The sequence below is a fragment of the Aedes albopictus genome, chromosome 1 (genome assembly GCF_035046485.1).
Source record: "Aedes albopictus strain Foshan chromosome 1, AalbF5, whole genome shotgun sequence".
NCBI lineage: Eukaryota > Metazoa > Arthropoda > Insecta > Diptera > Culicidae > Aedes > Aedes albopictus.
Genome location: NC_085136.1, coordinates 176,155,233 through 176,174,730, shown reverse-complemented (window position 1 = coordinate 176,174,730; position 19,498 = coordinate 176,155,233). Strand labels below are relative to the sequence as shown.

At 40.2% G+C, this 19,498-nt stretch overlaps 2 protein-coding genes across 3 annotated transcripts in view; one reads left to right on the top strand and one right to left on the bottom strand.

Annotated features, from left to right (window-relative positions):
• Nucleotides 1–19,269, top strand: part of LOC109426544 (RNA-binding protein pno1) — a 55,182-nt gene extending 35,913 nt beyond the window's left edge. Inside the window, exon 3 of the mRNA XM_019702088.3 lies at nt 18,946–19,269. Within this exon, the coding sequence (XP_019557633.3) occupies nt 18,946–19,187 (242 nt within the window). The 3' untranslated portion in view covers nt 19,188–19,269. The remainder of the gene's footprint in view (nt 1–18,945) is intronic.
• LOC109425766 (uncharacterized) lies at nt 941–8,521 on the bottom strand. Of its 2 annotated transcripts, none has more exons than XM_062845876.1 (2): nt 7,591–8,521; nt 941–4,682 (listed from the first exon to the last, which is right to left on the bottom strand). In XM_062845876.1, the coding sequence occupies exons 1-2, from the start codon at nt 8,519–8,521 to the stop codon at nt 4,615–4,617; spliced, it is 999 nt and encodes a 332-aa protein (XP_062701860.1). In that variant the 3' UTR covers nt 941–4,614. The 2 variants fall into 2 exon arrangements, with proteins under 2 accessions (XP_062701860.1, XP_029712145.2); XM_029856285.2 differs by having other exon boundaries at nt 941–4,660.
• Nucleotides 19,270–19,498: the final 229 nt, after the last annotated feature.

Here is a 19,498-nt window from a genome sequence, read left to right as displayed (position 1 = left end):
CTTTGCCTGTAACGAACATTGCCGACTGTCTAGACAACTCTGCGCGGAAAATCACTATTCGTGATGCGTTGACACCGGTTGGACAAGAACTACTGAGGGAAGTAAGACAGCATCAAAGTACCTTTGGCATCAAATACGTATGGCCCGGAAGAAACGGACAAATACTGGTGAAAAGAGCCGATGGAGCAAAGGTAGATTGGATTACCAACAAGCAGCAGTTGCACGAGCTGATTGCAGTACTCCAGTCCGGCAAGGCTTTTTGTCACTATGATCAATCAGTATAAGGTTGTAGTAAAGTAATTTGCCTAAGTGTGGCATTTTTGTAAAGTAGACAACATTCATTATAATGGACAATTATTTTCATAACGATATTGTTGAATCAAACAAAAACCAAATTAATGTAAACCGTCGTTTCAATTTGAGAATCTTACAACTAAATATCAGGAGTATGAGTAGTTTAGATAAGCTAGATAAATTAAAAGCATCATTGGTGTCCATTAATGGGAATATTGATGTGGTAGTGATTGGCGAAACCTGGATTAAAGAAAATCATAAAAGTTTATACTCAATCAATGGGTTCAAGAGTGTATATTCATGCCGCCCAGATTCCCAAGGTGGTGGATTAGCAGTTTTCGTTAGAAATACAATCGTTCATAGGGAAATACTGAATGAACACGTTGATGGCCTCCATCACATTCATGTCAGACTGGACATTCCTGGCTCACTTTTTGACCTACATGCTTTTTATCGACCTCCATCATATAGTCTCCACGATTTTTTCTCAAGAATTGAAACAGTGCTTGCTCGCTCACCTGGTTTGTGTGCCCTAGTAGGAGATATGAACATACCAGTTAATATACCAGATATCTCAATAGTGCAGGATTATAGAAATTTATTGAATTGTTACAATTTTGCTGTTACAAACACTTTTGCTACAAGATTAGTTAGTGATAACATATTGGATCATGTGGTTTGTTCTGAGACATTGCAATCGTCTGTAATCAACGAAACAATCTTTTGTGACTTTAGTGATCATTGTTTCATCATGTCTACATTCCCTCTCAAAAAACCAGTAACTGAACGGATGCTACAGACTACAATTATCGATAATGCTAGACTTAATAGTGCCTTCCAAGTATCAATGAATGAGATACCTCAGGGTTCATCAGAAGAAAAACTCAAATACGTTATAGAAACCTATAGACAACTTCGTGCAAAATTTTCAAAAGTTGTTACTGTTAAAGCAAAAGTTAAAGGCGAATGTCCTTGGATGACTTTACATTTATGGAAGTGGTTACGTATAAAATAAAATTGCCTTAAAGCTGTTCGTAGACGCCCTTCTGATGGTGAAGCGCGATTAATGTTAAGCTATGTTTCAAAAAAAGTTCAGAAAGAAAAGGATTTAGCAAAAAGAAATTATTATACTGGATTATTTAACAATGGAAATCAGAGGTCAATGTGGAAAAACCTTAACAATGTTATTGGACGCACCAAAGATTCTTCAGAAGACATCACGTTAAAGATCGATGGACGCAACGAATCATCAGGAGAAGCAGTAGCTAATCACTTCAACGAATTCTTCACTTCCATCGGGCCGCAGCTCGCCTCTTCAATCAGCAGCAACATGGACATAAATAAATTCAACACGCTGAATCGCCTGCCGAACTCCATTTTCGTGAGCCCAGCCACTGAACAAGAAGTAGTTCTCATGATCAAAGACCTCGATGTCAAGAAAAGCCCAGGGCCTGATGGCATCCCTGCGGCTTTCAACGAGAAGAAAAAGACACTTTCAACGAATGTTTAGTCACTGGAAATTATCCGGATTGTCTAAAGATAGCAAGAGTAACACCGATATTCAAGTCAGGTGACAGAACGGATGTCAACAACTATCGTCCGATATCGGTTCTATCCGTTCTTGGCAAGGTGTTGGAGAGAATTCTGGTCGACAGGCTGTCCAGATTTTTTCAGGCACATCAAATCCTATATAAAAGCCAATTTGGATTCCGAACAGGATCTAGCACTTTAACAGCAGCGCACGAGCTAGTGGATGACATCTATGAAGCCTTTGATAATCGCAGCATTGTTGGAGTGCTTTTCCTAGACCTAAAGAAGGCATTTGATACGATAAACCATGAAGTACTACTTCGTAAACTTGATTACTACGGCGTGAGAGGAACGTGCAACGCTTTGATTCGCAGCTATCTCAGCAATAGATCGCAGTATGTACTTGTTAACAGCACAAAAAGCTCCCTTTCTCCCACAACCGTCGGTGTTCCTCAAGGCAGTAATTTAGGCCCGTTGCTGTTCCTGATATACATAAATGACTTTCCTAACCTTCGACTGCACGGAAAGCCACGGCTGTTCGCAGACGACACTTCGTTGTCGTATAGAATTCTGACTACATCAGAAGCTATCCACCACATGGAACAAGACATGAAGATGCTGAAAGCGTTCTTCGATGAAAACCTGCTTTCCTTGAACCTCAATAAAACGAAATACATGATATTTCACTCTCGCTGGATGAAAACATCGCCCCATGTCGACCTTATCGTCAATTCTACTAAGATAGATAAAGTAGAATGTTTCAAATCCCTGGGACTCACATTCGACTCAAATTTGAACTGGAATGTGTTGTGAACCTAGCAATTGGATCACAGCAACCCATAGTTTTAAAGTAGAGTTAAGAAGTTTTCTTTTACTTGTCAATCCCAATAAAACCTTCGATCAAGCAACACGTTATTCTTTCAAACCAAGTCCTACTACACTTCTAACGGTTTACGGATCTCAAGAGGTTATGGGCGATAAGCATAAGGAAGCGGCCATCCATGGAATCCCTCAGTTCGCGGGAAATGGATACGATACCTGGAAATTCAGAGTCCAGGTGTACCTTGAAGCTTCTGGTGTGTGGGACGCGGTAGAAAAGGATGCTCCGGTGGAAGCGGCTGCGGCGTCCAAGTTTCAAGAAATGGATCGTAAGGCCAAGTCGTTGCTGGTAAGCTTGATTGCGGATGAATACCTCGGATGTGTTCGGGAAAAGAAGACCTCGAAGGATATGTGGAGAGTCCTCGAAGAAACTTTCGCCAGGAAGTCGGCAGGAAGGCAGACCGTCATTAGGAAGCAGATTGCGCGCCTCCGTCTGCAGGAAGGTTCATCGCTTCGTGGACATCTGCTGCAGTTCGAGGACCTGATCCGGCAGCTTCGTGTGGCTGGCTCTAAGCTTGAGGAGAGTGATGTCTGTTCAGCACTGAGTCTCACCCTACCCGAATCGTTTGACCCGTTGATGACGGCGTTGGAGAATCTCCCGGAGGATGAACTGACGTACGAGCTGATGAAGACTCGGCTACTCAGTGAAGAATCCAAAAGGATGGACAGGATGCACAGTTTTGAAGAAAAACCGGCGGCGTTCATTGGAAAGAAGAAGCAGACGAAGGAAAAATTCATCGGAAAGTGTCACGCCTGCGGAAAGAAGGGCCACATGAAGCGCGACTGCAGGATGAACAAAGGTGATGTAAATCTGGCTTCCGGTTCCAAGTCGGTGGTGTTCATGGACAGCGGTTCAGCTCAGCAAGAGAGCGACAGGAACCTGGAATTTCTGCTGGATTCGGGTGCTAGCGAGCATCTAGTAAACTCGAAGAAACACTTTTCATCGCTGAAGGAGCTGCAACACAAGGTAATTATTAACGTGGCAAAGCATGGAGAATCTCTGGTCGCGAAGAAATCAGGCGTGATCAAGGGATTGAGTAACCGTGGAGTAATCATGGAAGCAAGAGATGTCCTGTTCGTGCCGTCCCTTCGAGAGAACCTGTTGTCCGTTAAGAAGCTGACAAACGCTGGCGTTGAAGTCCTGTTCAATGGAAACATTGCAACCCTGAGGAAAGATGGCGTGGTTATTGCGACGGCGCACCTCCGTGGAAACCTATACGTTCTTGAAATAAACTAAACACCAGGTTTGTTGTTCAACTTTCGAATGATCACGTTTATTAGCTTCGTATTATTTATATCCCATGTCAACAATAGGTGATTGTATTTCTTCTTCAAAAGGGCTATCAACATCAACAGTAAACATTGTATCCAATAGTATCTTACAACTACAAGCATATTGATTATGATATCCGCCGTCGGCGGTATTCGCTTCCCATAGGTGCACTGAACGAAATCGTCATACTCAACAATACCTTCCCCCTTTGATTGAATTAAGAAAGTTTATATACAAGTTCAAAATATTATTTCATACTTCATTAAATTGTATAAACATTTTAGTTCATTTTGTATAGACAAAAGCGTCATCAATTTTCTTCTTTTTTAATCTGCTTGATCTTCGTAGCACTGAGGTTTGAGATGTAGAATGCTGCCCTAACTGCTGCTGCAAGGATTTGGGATGCAACTCACTACTTGCTGGCAACGGTTGCTCTGCACTGGACGGGAACCCGTAGAATTCATCCTCGCTATCATCCCGTTCCGTGAGACTTCTCTTTGATCCTCGTTGTTGCGTTTCGTCCTGTTGCAATCCCTCCATTTCCTCTCGGCTTGGCTGCGTTTTCCCATGCTCACAGTTAGGCTGCTGAACCTGGAGCGTACTATTACGCCTTCGTCCAGTCTGGCTATTCTGAATTCTCACCTGCCCCTTGTGGGCCGAGACGAGGGTTGACCCGATGGCGATCTGTAATACATTTTGAGACACTCTTTTAACGAAAGTTGCATCAATCCATTTTTCAATATCTTTTGGATTATGATTTTTATAGTAAACCTTATCACCCAGTTTCAAATTAGCGTAAGGATCATGCACTTCCTCATTGTTCTCTCCAAATCTTAATCCTAATGGTTCGGTCAGTTGTCGCTTATAGTTGCTTTTGGGATTAATTAAATCGAGTGTGGTTTTTGGCTTGTACCTTAACACATTTTCAGAAGGATATTTTCCACCGTCAGCTAAGCAACTATTTCTGTAGTTGAAAAGAAAATAGCTAATTTTGTCCTGAAGATCTAAATTTCTCATTGTAGCATCAAGAAGAAATTTCTTCAAAACTTCTTTTGATACTCTAACCAAACGCTCTGCCTGTCCATTGCTTTGGGGATGGTATGGTGGACTTTTGAAAACTTGGATTCCTTGTCGCTCCATAAAGTTGACAAAATGCTTTGAATTGAATGGTGGCCCGTTATCTGTCACTACGACGTCGGCCAGACCGAATCGAGCAAAGAAATCAATAAATTCTTTGATTACTTTTTCAGAATCAGTGCCATATTTCATCCACCTTATTTCCAACCATTTCGAGAAGCTGTCTACGATCAATAAGAAGGTACGCCTCTCAAAATAAAAAAAATCTGCATGGATTCTGCTGAACGGTCGGGAAGTCGGAATCCATTCCGAAGTAACCCTTTCCTTTGCAACTACCAAGGTTTTGGCACATACCTCACAGCTTTGTACAAATGATTCAATATCATTATTAATACCAAACCAATAAATACATCTCCTGGCCTGTTGTTTCATTTTAACAACTCCTTTATGATTGGCATGAAGAATTTGCAGTACTTTCCTTTGAAGCGCTACAGGAACAATAACCCTGTCCTGAAACAGCAAACATCCATCTATCTCTTCAATATCTTGATGTTGTGAATATATATTTTTGAAAGATACATCTATCCGCTCAGGCCAGCCATTTTTCATGAAGGTAATTATCTGTTGTAAGTACAAGTCAGTCTTGGTTTCTCTGGCTACCACAGCAAAATCTAAAGGCATTTCATCAGAAAAATTTAAGCTCTTTACATATTGTTTCTCTAAACTTCTAGGAACTTCTATCTCCAATGGGAAGCGGGAACAAAAATCAGCATTGGCCATTTTGTTTGCTGGTCTATATTCAATAGTGTAGTCATAAATAGATAATTCTATGACATAACGCTGAATTCTTGTAACTGAAATAGGGTTTAGCCCTGTTTTGCCAAATATACCTAATAAAGGTTTGTGATCTGTAAATATTGTAAAATGTTGCCCAAATATGAACTTGTGAAATTTTTTGACCGTTGACACTACTGCCAATGCTTCAAGATGCAGTATAGGGTAACTTTTTTGTGCTTGATTTAATGAAAAGGAAGTGAACCAAATAGGCTTTTCGATTCCGTCAATAACGTGTGAAATAACTCCACCTAGTCCATAAGAAGAAGCGTCTGTGCTAATTACTATTGGTGCCTTCGGGTCATAAAATGTGAGAACTTTTGCATTTAGTATTTTTTCTTTACAGTTTTTGAAAGCTTCCTCACATTTAAAATCCCACAGAAATCTTACATCCTTCTTTAACAAATGATAAAGCGGATTTAATGTAGTTGACAAGTTAGAGAGGAACTTCCCGTAGTAGTTTACTAAACCCAAAAACGCTTTTAGTTCAGTGCTGTTTCTGGGAGTTTTTGCTGCAATAATTGTGGATACTTTTTCTGGATTTGGTAGCAATCCTTTGTCTGATATGATGTGTCCTAAATATGGCAACTGAGATACAAAAAACTTACACTTATTGAAATTAATTTTAACGTTAGCTTTAGAAAGTCTATCTAAAACAGTGATGAGTCGCCTGTAACAGTCGTCAAAATCCTTTCCCGCAATGAGAACGTCGTCCAAGTAGCAATATACGTATTCAATTCCGTCCAAAATTGACTCCATTATTTGCTGAAAGATGGCTGAACTAGACGAGGCACCTTGGGGCAGTCGATTATATGTAAAAAGTCCTTTAATAGTATTAATTACTACGATTTTTCTAGATTTTTCTGACAGTTGTAGTTGGGTATAAGCAGTAGCTAAGTCCAACGAGCAAAAAACCTTACTACCCGCCAATGAGGCAAATAAATCCTGCGCTGTTGGTAAAGGGTATGTATTAGCAATCAACACTTTGTTAATAGACGCTTTGCAGTCTATAACAAGCCTAATGTCACCATCTTTCTTTACGACGGCAACAACTGGAGAAGCCCATAAACTAGTTTGAACAGGCGTAATAATTTTGTCTCTTTCGAGCAAATTCAAATGGTCCAACACTTTGTCTTTCAATCTGTAAGGCACCTCATAAGGTTTCCTAAATATAGGTCTATCCTCTCTTAGTATCAAATCAGCCTGAAATCCTATAATCGGTGATGAAAAATCTCTATTAAAAGTTTCCGGATAACGCTGTTTGACAATGGCTATGGCTTGTTCTCTATTGTCGCCAACACTATTCACTCCGCATATATTTGTTTGCTTAGAATGTTTCAAAAAACTGTCTCTCCAGCCCTTGAAGAATACATCCATCCAGTCCCTGCCAATGAGGGAAACAAAATGGTGATCTCCGTTTAAAACTATTAGTTCCAATTCAGCCACAGTATTTTCAAACGAAACCGAAACCAAAGCTTTGCCAAAAATCTCCAAACTTGACCCATTGATTACTATCAGTTTCCTGGAGCTTGTTTTCAATTTGATGTCATGAAATTTCTTTATGAATTCTAATTTGCTCATTACAGACACTGCCGAACCACTGTCCAACTCCATTGAACATAATTGTCCTTCTATTTTGAGCTCGAGTAGACAAGGTTTGCTCACTTTTCTAACAGAAGAAATCATTAGACAAGGATAATCACCTTCTTCCTCAGTATCGGAGTCATACTGTACTCGAAGCCGTTTGAAGTAATCGTGAACATCTCCAGCAGCGTTTTCATCTTCCTTCTCCGTATGTACTTCCTTCACGAACTTTACGGAACTCTTCTGGCTGTCTAAGTACCGATAGCAATTTTTTTGAATATGGCCGCGTTTCTTGCAGAAATGGCACACAAAATTTGCATATCTGCCTCGACTCGAACTCCTGTGGCCCGACCTCGAACGTCCTTCATACCTCCTGTAATCTTGCCTGTAATTACTCCGAGAACCCTGATTCCTATAATAGGGTCTGTCCATAGACCTACTCCGGCTGCGATCATGTCTATCCGCCCTAGATTGCCTATCTCCGAGCCTATATTTCACCGAATTGACTACGCCATGATTTTCGCCTGGTTCTGAGTGGAAATACTGCGTATTACTATTCGCCATTTCAAAACCCTTAATTATTCTTTCCGCGGAACGGACATTGAGGTCTTCTTCGTTAAGCAACCGCTTCTGTAATTCCCTATTGTAAACACCAAAAACTAACTGATCTCGAATAGCTGAGTCTCGAAAAGCACCGAAATCACACGATTCTGCTAAAAGTTTCACCGCTAAAATAAAGTTTTCGCCACTTTCACTTGGACTCTGGCGTCTACAACGAAATTTGTATCGTAACATTATCTCCGAATCAATTTTGTCGAATCTCTCTTTTAACTTTTTAGTGATTTCCGCGTACGATAGTGTTTTAAGGTCGGTAGCTGGGTACAACAGCTTGAGCTCCTCAAAAACTGCCAGACCCGCACAACTCAAGAAAATGTCTTTCTTGCGATCATCCGCAATGTTATTTGATGAAAAAAAGTAGTCTATTAACTCCACATAGTTAGTGAATTTCGTACCTGGCACGTACGGATCAATCGTGCCGATCAACGCCATTGTTGACTGCACCAGAATAAAAAGGTATGAATATTTGCAACAGCAAGGAAAAACAATAGAATAGAGAAAAACCACGTACCTTATAACCACTCTCCAAGATGTCCGAGACTCGGTTCGAAAACAATCCTCGTTGCACAGTTCCTTCAATTAACCGATCCGTTCCACCGAAGGCCGTCTGCTTGATGTGCCCGGTACTACTACCGGCTCGACGTTCTACAGCACCCCGAAACTTCTCAAACACCGTATGCACCTCACAATCCGCAAAACCACCAGCTAGAATTCCGTCAACAGATTCCGACCTCGCTAAGCCACCGCATTCACACCAGCTTCACCCTGAACAAACAACACGTCGGCGTCGCTACACGACCGGCTGACCCAAAATGGAAACAAAATAACTCCGATTAGCACTTTTTCCCAATAACTTCTTCTACCATTGCACAACTCGCCGGACAAGATCTCACCTTGTGCGCACACCGTACAATTTTCACTGCCTGAATAGCTTTTCCACCGACCAAAATTTTGCCAAATTGGCTTTTAGAATTCACTTCGCGACCAATGGCTCCTTTCGCACTGAATGTTCGATGCACCGCTTTTGTTCTATCACCGATTATTTACACTGCCAACTATTAGGCTTTAACGCCGCCGCACTACCGCACTACGAACTTTATCTTCGTCGCCAACTGAAATAAACTAAACACCAGGTTTGTTGTTCAACTTTCGAATGATCACGTTTATTAGCTTCGTATTATTTATATCCCATGTCAACAATAGGTGATTGTATTTCTTCTTCAAAAGGGCTATCAACATCAACAGTAAACATTGTATCCAATAGTATCTTACAACTACAAGCATATTGATTATGATATCCGCCGTCGGCGGTATTCGCTTCCCATAGGTGCACTGAACGAAATCGTCATACTCAACAGTTCTGAAGCTCGAAGTTCATCAGGTGAGTGCTAACATGGCAAATGTTGAAGGCATCAAGCTGTGGCACCGCCGCCTCGGCCATTTAAGTGAAGGAAGCATGACGGAGCTATTTCGAGAAGATCTTGCAGCTGGTGTGAAGTTCAAACCACAGAAACTGGATTTTTGCGAAGTTTGTGTCCTCGGTAAGCATTGCAGAGATCCTTTCAACGGCTCGCGGAAAAGAGCAACAAGGCCACTTCAACGGATTCATTCGGACGTATGCGGACCAATCGAACCGATGTGCTGGGATGGTAGCCGTTATTTTGTGTCATTCATCGACGATTATACCCACTTCGCCGCTGTATACCTGATCAAGAAAAAGTCTGAAGTTTTCGCGAAATTCCAAGAGTTTGAAGCGATGGCCACAGCGGCACACGGTGCGGCAATCTCGAAGCTAACGGTTGATCAGGGGAGCGAATATTGTTCTGGAAGTCAACGCAAATTCTATGCAGCCAAAGGAATACAGATCGAGCAAACGGTTGCCTATTCTCCGCAACAAAACGGAGTAGCGGAGCGGTTTAATCGGACTTTGGTGGAGAAGGTACGTACAATGCTAATCGATTCCAAGGTTCCGAAGTCACTCTGGGGAGAAGCAGTTTTGACGGGCGTGTACATCATGAATCGGAGTCCGACTGCAGCGCTGCCCCGGAATTTGACGCCTGCTGAATCGTGGTATAAGGAGAAACCCTCACTGGAGAAGTTGCGAATTTTCGGTTATCAAGCCTTCGCGTGGATTCCCGGCCAATGTAGGAAAAAGCTGGATCCTAAGAGTCAGGAGCTGTTGATGGTCGGATACGCGCCGAATGGATACAGACTATGGAACAAATCTACCAGACGAATCGTTATTGCTCGGGATGTCAAATTCAACGAGAAGTACTTCCCGTATGCTGAAGATTGTGAAGAATCTGGATTGGAGCAACTGATAGTACCGATGACATACGAGCAAGAAGGGGAAGAAGTCCAGGCTGATGTTCAAGCAGTCCAACCGGATGTCCAGACTGAGGCGTACGAACTTACTGATGATGAAGACCTGGGTGAAGTTGAGGAGGACTCCGCGCTTCCTTCGCATTCAGATCGTGATGTAAGTTCCGGCCGGTTTGGCGAACCATCACCGAGGCGCAGCGAACGGGAGCGCAAACTTCCGGGTTAGTTCCTCAACTTTCTTACCGGATTCAGTGCCACTGTTGTAGATCTGCATTCCCTCTCAGATGTTCCTCAAACGTATGACGAAATTGCATCCCATGACGATCGTGACCAATGGTACCAGGCTGTGCGTGATGAACTCGACTCCATGGCATCGAATGGTGTATGGAAACTTGTACCCTGCCCTTCTGGTGTGAAGCCTCTGAAAACTAAATGGGTGTTCCGGCTGAAGGAAGATGAGACCGGCGAACGTGTTCGATACAAGGCTCGACTGGTAGTCAAGGGGTTCCTGCAGCGGCCTGGAGTAGATTTTGATGAAACCTTTGCTCCTGTGGCTCGGCTGGCTACTGTGCGGACTGTGTTGGCTGTCAGTGTTCACCATGGATATCACGTTCACCAGATGGACGTTAAAACAGCGTTTTTATATGGAAACCTGGATGAGGACCTGTACATGGAAGTGCCGAAAGGAGTAAAAGCCAAAGGAGGACTGGTGTGCAAGCTTCAAAAATCGCTTTACGGATTGAAACAAGCTCCGCGCTGCTGGAACAACCGGTTCAATGAAGTATTGCTGAAGCTGGGGTTCGTCCGTTCCAAGAGGGATTACTGTTTGTACACGCTGTCAAGGAAAGGTGACGAGATCTATCTGGTGCTATACGTGGATGACGTGCTGATTGTCGGCCGAAACTTATCCAGTATTCAGAAACTCAAGAAGACTCTTTCAAGCGAATTCAAAATGACGGATTGTGGAGAGACTACATTTTTTCTCGGTATTCGAATCGATTATGACAGAAACGCAGGAACAATGAAGTTGTCACAAGAAGCCGCAGCTTCAAAGATCCTGGACAAATTCAGCTTGAGTACCTGCAATCCAACACATACCCCGATGGAGAAGGGGCTCCAATTGACAAGAGACGGAATTAGAACAAGTCATCCGTATCGAGAACTTCTTGGCAGTATCATGTACCAGATGTTATGCGTAAGACCGGATCTGTGCTTTCCTATCAGTTACATGGGACGGTTCCAGCAAAACCCGACTGAAAGCCACTGGACATCGTTGAAGCGGATTACCCGATACCTCAAAGGAACAACCACGATGGGACTGACCTTCAAGAGGACTGAATCCAGTACACCACTGGTGGGGTATGTGGATGCTGACTGGGCAACAGATGTTGAAGACCGGAAGTCGGTGACTGGATACTTGTTCAAGGTCCATGGATGCCCTGTTTCCTGGGCTAGTAGAAAGCAAGCCACTGTATCCACATCTTCAAGCGAAGCAGAATATGTTGCACTGAGCGCAGCGGTATCAGAAGGAATTTGGCTTGCCGGCATATTAGAGGACATGAAATGCAAGGATCCAAACGAGAGCACTATCCTGTATGAAGACAACAGAGGGTGTATCGGACTCGCCAAGAATCCAGAATCCAAACGAGTCAAACATATTGACATTAAACACCACTTCGTCAGAGATCATGTAGCGGCCGGAAGAATCAAGATCGAACCAATATCAACGAACGACCAGCAAGCTGACATTTTCACAAAGGCGCTAGATTCGGCTCGATTTCAATACCTCCGGACGATGATCGGTGTCTCCAATTGAGAGGGGGTGTTGTGAACCTAGCAATTGGATCACAGCAACCCATAGTTTTAAAGTAGAGTTAAGAAGTTTTCTTTTACTTGTCAATCCCAATAAAACCTTCGATCAAGCAACACGTTATTCTTTCAAACCAAGTCCTACTACACTTCTAACGGTTTACGGATCTCAAGAGAATGACCAAATCTCTCGACTGCACAAGGAAATTAGCTCAACATACGGCATTATATGGAAACTGTCCAAAATATTACCATTACAACAACGGCTTAGCATGTATTACGCTTTCGTGCATTCAAAACTTTCCTACATGGTATCGATCTGGGGTGCCGCAAATCAACGCAACTTGCAAAGAATTCAATCTATGCAAAATAGATGTCTTAAGGCCGTGTACAAAAAGCCGCGACTTCACTCAACAGCTGACCTCTACAAAGACTCTGCGTTGTCTATTCTTCCATTGAAAGCACTACGCGACCTACAGTGTCTCAAACAGATTCAGAACTTGTTGCATAACGAAAACGCCCACCACAATTTTATCTTTGACCGAGCTCAACACCGATATTTGACTAGGAATCAGTCTACACTGTCCCTTCGCAGACAAAATACTGAGACAGGCAAGGCAAAATTTGGCTATTATGGCAAAAAGCTTTTCAATGATCTTTCCCCTGACTTGAAAGTGGAGAAAAACTCAATGCGATTCAAAAAAAAGTTACAAATACAATTTAAGGCTAACATTAGTAGATTCTTACTGCGATAAATCGTTTAATCGATAAGTTATCGCAATACAACACCATGAGATGCACAACGCAACTACTTAAAAATGCTGCGAAACCCTGGAATAATACGACGGATCAACCGAGACGCACGCAACAAGGCACTTCGAGAGCCCCTGCTCACTCTGGCCCGGCCAACACACCTCGACATCGTATCAACACCGCTATCCGTCGAATTTGCTGCCATCATCGTCGTCTCGGTTGTGTGGTTAGAGTTTGGGCAGGGGTCTCTCAGACCGCCTTCTCAGGCAAGTTTTGCGTTTATGTCGAACTGTTCCGTCCCTGAAGTTCTCTGCGTTTGCAGCTACGCCTCATGTCACGTCAGTGGATTTTCCACTAAGCACCAAATACCGCACTCTCCGTCAAATTCATCGATTCTGCACCACACCGATACAATTACGCTACGCAACGATGCAACATGTCGTAGAGTTCCCAATCAACCGAGACGCACGCAACAAGGCACTTCGAGAGCCCCTGCTCACTCTGGCTCGGCTAACACACCTCGACATCGTATCAACACCGCTATCCGTCGAATTGAAAACTTAAAATGGCCCTGAGTGCCCGCCCCAGAAGCGGCCGTGGTTATGATCAGCTGCTTGGGGCTTGAGCCGTCCTCTTTTGGGTCAGTGCGATCGACTTTCGGGGTCAAAAATTATGTTTCATTAAAAAATAGAAAATTTCGGACTGTGTATTGACTGTGGCTAGGACTGTGGCAACACGCAAATTTGACATATTGAATTCATTGTTGAACTAGATTTGTTGTTCGTTGTCATAAGTTACTAAATCACAATGTTAATAAAAATGAGGTACATCAGTCAAATGTCAAACTTGGGTACCGGGGACCAAATGCAGTACTAGAGTTGCTACCCAGTCTGAGCCTGAGTGCTACGACTTTATTTGGACTTTGCGTGTAGAGTATGGATAAAGGTATCCCCTGAATTTTTTTGGTGGTGAAAATGTTTTCCGTTTTTGCAGAAACCATTTTTTTGTGAAATTTGATTAAAAATGGTTTCTGCAAAAACGAAAAACATTTTCACCACGAAAAAAAAATCAGGAGATACCTTGATCCATACTCTACACGTGCACGAAAACCGATTTTGAAAATATTGCTTCGTTATTTAATAAAAAAAAATCAAAAACCAAAAAATGAGGAAATGGATCCAGTTTCGCCTTAAGTCTAGGCTTTGTAACCAGGACACATGGAGAAATGCACAGTGGGCCTGGCCGTTCTAATATTTGTGTCACATCTCAGATATGCTGCAAATATTAATGCTGACAAGAAAATATCAGAAGCAATTTTGATATTTGCAGGATGCCTTTCAATACTGGCTGTGCAAGCACTAGAATAGAATAGAATAGACATGTATCCTTTTAAAGTCTATTTAGCATCTATTGCATAAGAATGCTCACGAAGAAAAATGATTTATCAACTTCAAAAAATGTTTTGAAAAATGTTAGTTTTTCATGACCGTCTTCAAGCATATGGGGCAGAATAGACACCCCCATGGGGCAATATGGACACCATGAGACTTTTACGAATTTCGTACATTATTTACACCTATAAAGTCATTTCATTATAAAACAACTACTATGGATGAATATTGAATAATACGCTGAAGTAGTTCATTTTTGTTCAGTTAATTTAAATTCAGGCTGTTTTGGATAAAGCTTCGTTTTTGTCGGCATGTACAGCTGTGCCTAGAACAACTATTTTCCACTGCTGTCGTTTTTTGACCCATTTATTTCACCCTATGTCTACTATAGTGAACATTTAACCGAAAATATATTGAAATCGAAGAATTTAGTTGGTTTGTGATTTAGGTTATATTTTTCCCTTGTCGCTTCTTTTAAAAAGGTGAGTGTCCAATGTCCATTTTGCCCCGGCAGCAGAAGATATTTCCAAACTTGATTTTTGATATAATAAAGAAGAAAATATAAACATGTTAAGCATGTAGATACGTCAAAACTACTTGCATGTGTTCTAGAAATATTAGGTTTTAATCGACCTGCAATAAATTAATCACTAAATCTTATTTTAGATGGTGTGAAAATTATAATTCCCATGCACAAAAAACGGAGGACGCAACTTTTTCGTGTAAAATCAAATATAATTTTAATTTCGAATGTTTCTTTCCTGAAACTACGTTTTAGATAAATGGACTATATTCTCCATTCATTAAAAGTTCAAAAAAGTTCGCATATTTCAAATTATTGAGGGTGTCCATTCCACTCTATTCGTTCTTCATGTTTTTTAGTATAAGGCGACCAAACAACACAACAGTATTCTAAAATTGAACGTACATAAGAAACATAAAGTGTTTTGAGTGTATAAGGAACATGAAAATGATAGCTAAAACGTTTTATAAAATTAAGCATGTTGCCTGCTCTATGAGTAATTGCATTATAATGATCCACAAATGTTAGTTTGGAGTCTAAAACAATCCCTAAATCTTTTATTTTCTCACAACGTGTAACATATTCGCTTCCTAATACTACTGGAAAACTTGGTGTGTTTTGTTTCCTACTGCAACTTATAATATTACATTTTTTTACATTAAGTTTCAATAAACTTTTGCAGCACCACGTATGAAAAATTTTTATTTCATTCTGAAAACAGTGTAGTCATCGTCATTATTGATCTCCAAAAATAGCTTCATATCATCAGCGTATATAAGAATCCTCAATTTATATTAAACAAAAGAAATGTCCTTAACATCTATCTATCTATCTATCTATATATATATATATATATATATATATATATATATATATATATATATATATATATATATATATATATATATATATATATATATATATATATATAAATGAGTTTGAAGTTTCTTTGAGGCAACAAAACTCAAGAACAAATGAACCAATCAGCATGATTCTAGCACGATTCGGTTCGTATTCGTGGTGGCTGTGTTTATATGTACAAAAAGTTACGAAAATCAACTATAAAAGTAAGACAATTTATAAAGTACTGATTTTTCATGAGCTGGGAAGGAAATCAACACGATCGAAATGAAACCAATCTAGAGTGCCGTGATGTTATGAGCCCAACAGTTGTCAAACCTCCACAGCTTGGCAAGACAACGTTTGCTGGGACAGCTAGTCTATATATATAAAAATGAGTTTGAAGTTCCTTTGAGGCAACAACACTCAAGAACGGATGAACCGATCGACATGACTCTTGCACGGTTGGGTTCGTATTCGTGGTGGCTGTGTTTATATGTGCAAAAAGCTACGAAAATCATTTAAAAATGCATGAAAATAGTGAAAATACTGATTTTCTCATGAGCCGGGAAGAAATTCAGCGTGATCGAAATTAAATCAATCTAGAGTGCGTTGCTACGATGACCTCAACAGTTGTCAAACCGCCTCAGCTTGGCAAGGCAACGTTTGCCGGGACAGCTAGTATAAAATAAAAAGAAGAGGACCTAAATGTGAGCCTTGGGGTACTCCCGAAGTAACCTGAATTGGATTAGATTTTTGCTCTTTGCATTTTACTATTTGCTGACGATCAGTTAAGTATGAGTATGACTTAATCCAGGTTGGGAGACTTATTTCAATTCCCATTTTTTCAAGCTTGTGAATCAACATAGGAATGTCAAGTTTATCGAAGGCTTTACTAAAGTCAGTGTAGAGTGCCTCAACATGATTGCCGTTATCCATTACATTCAATAAGTAATTTACAAATTCCAAAAGGTTGGTAGCAGTTGCACGACCTTTAAAAAAGCCGTGTTGATCGTTTGTTATCCGATTTTTTATTTGGCCAAACATAGTTTTATTAATGATTGACTCGAAAAGTTTTGGAATACATGAAATAATTGCAATACCACGATAGTTGCGGACTCAGCTTTTTTGCCTGACTTATAAATTGGTATAAGGAAGGATTTTTTTTTTCCATTCCCTGGGAAGAACACCAGAATCGAGTGACATATTAAATAACCAAAATAAAGGAGTTTTGAGCTCGATTGCTAAATTTTTCATAAATACTGGTGGAATTCCATCTGGTCCTTGCCCTTTATTGCCGTCTAAATCCTTAAGACTTAGCAAAATGTCTTGAACATGAATATGGCTAGCTCCAACATCTCTCGAAAATTCAGGAAAATGTGAAAAATACGCGAAATCACGATCATTGTCTGAGAAATTTTAATACGTTTCTTGGAAAAGAGTTGCAAAAAGATTGCAAATTTCTTTAGAATTATTTCCTTCTTTTTCATCTAATGCCATTTTTGATGGAAAGCTATATGATTTTAGTTTAGTTTTGACGTAATTGAAGAAGTTCTTAGGACATGATTTGATTTCATTTTCTGTTTTTAGATTGTACTCAGTTAAGGCTGTAGAAATAGCAACATTAAGTTGATCACATACCTATATCCAAATATTTCACCAAATTGGCATGATTTTCATTAATTCTGTAAGCTTTGTGCTTTTTGCTTACGATTTTTAAGATTAATGATTTCCCTACACGGTGTGCCAAAAACCGTTATTATCAAATAAAAATGTCCACCAATTTGGCACCCGTCATTCGAAAGATATACTATCCTAGTATTAGTAATCCTACGTTATACAGATGTGCGGAGGCGGCCATTGTCAGCCAATCGAGCAGAGAGAACTGTCAAAGTGTGAGCCAAATGAACATGTTTATCGTTTGTAGGAAGGCGTTGTTTGAACGGTATTGCAGTCGACAATAAACATATTACAAATATTTATTTATTTTTTTATCGAGAATTTGATGGCAAGATAATATTTAAATAATTCTGCTTTCAAAAGCTTATGCTCATGAAGAAACTTTTGTCGCTGCTCTTCTCGTAAAAAAAAAATCATTGCTGCTGCTTGATTCACTTCTGCCGATTTGATTCGCGATATTCTTTGCAATGCATTTCATATTTCTTCGATTGCGCTGTTATCTTTTTCAAAATTTGGGAAAAAAAAATCGAATATAATTGGCAAACGTAAACAAAACAACTTGCACCACAACAAAGTCATGCAAAAAGTTTGAACATCTAGCTTTGTGGCAAGTGTTGGAAACTGTTGTTAACAAAACAAACAGCGTTGCCGAATCGACATACGTAAATTCCGCTCATCTCTATGTAGAGGATTTTTACCTAGTACCTACTCTGAAAATTTGAAAATCTTTCATCGAGGTAAATTGAAGTTTTCGCCATTTGAGCATATTGCGTTATTTCTATACAATTTTCCGTTTCTGCAAGGAGAATTGATCATCTCACGCTATGTCCTAATGGAAGTATTATGAAAATCGAATAAACCTCAAATGTTATTCCCTAGGATCGTAGCTTTGGACCTCTAGTTTCAGAATCCGTGCGGTTAAATATTTTGGGTTTTTTGATATTTTTGTTTTTTTTTCCTATTTTCTCATACAAAATCGAAAAAAATCATTTTAAGGTAAATTTTGTCCCATATAAAAATGTATGAAAAAAAAAACTCAAGATGAATTATTTTGAATCACACATTTTCTGAATCTAGAGGTCCAAAAATATGGTTCTAGCGAATAAATTTTGAGGTACGTTCACTTTTCATAATACTTCCCTTTGGACGTAGCGTGCATCTCACCATACAAAAATTCAGCTCACTACTTTTAATCTAGTACCTACTTCACCAATTGCTTCCTTTTGCACTTCGAGAATAAGTGGAGTTTCCAGGCCCCTGTTCAGATCAATCATGGAGGAGCAACTATTGACATTTACAGTCAATCTAAGCTATGCTATGCTCATCCATAATCTGCATAATCAAGCTAATGTCGACCAAATGAAAATGAAACGTTGTGGGCCCAAAAGTAATCAACTTCACCCCATGGTATAGCGTGTCCACTACTGTTAAAATTAGGCTCCCCTGCGTGACGTTCTTTCGATTATCAGTTAAACTTAATAGAATTTTTTAGTTATTAATCCCTGTTAATAATAAAATGTGTTTTTGTTTGTTTTCAGGAGATCATTTGAGTCGCGCTATCGGAAGATTAGCTGGAAAAGGAGGACGAACTAAGTTTACCCTGGAAAACTCAACTAAAACTAGAATTGTTTTACAGGACTCTAAAATTCATATTTTGGGAAATTACAAAAATATACAACAAGCAAAGCGTGCAGTAAGCCATCTAGTTTTAGGATCACCTGCCAGCAAAGTGTATGGGAACTTGCGAACAGTTGCTGGTAAAATGTCTGAAAGAATGTAATACTTTTCAAACCTAAATTTAATGTGTATATATTATGTTAAATTATATCCATTGAATAAAATTGCGTTTCCTTTTTTGTCAATTTATTTTATCTTACTTAATTAGGGGTTGTGTGCTAGTAGTGGACCCTGCGCCTATAGTGGACCCCCTTCAGAAAAACTCAAATATAAATGCCCAAATCAACTGTTTTCAGGCAACTTCCACCGGGGGAACATCAATTACATTGCTACACAGCAGTTCCTGGCAAACACATGACCCAGTAGCCGCAACACTAGGTTATTTTAACTATTTAACCCTAAAAGGGATACCTT

Bases quoted from the DNA above. Each gene is read 5' to 3' on its own strand.
- LOC109425766 (XM_062845876.1), bottom strand. From the start codon at position 8,521: ATGGCGTTGATCGGCACGATTGATCCGTACGTGCCAGGTACGAAATTC. The intron at 4,683-7,590 runs GTGATTATCCTT...TTTCGTTAAAAG, and splicing joins CTCCGATACTGAGGAAGAAG to AGTGTCTCAAAATGTATTAC.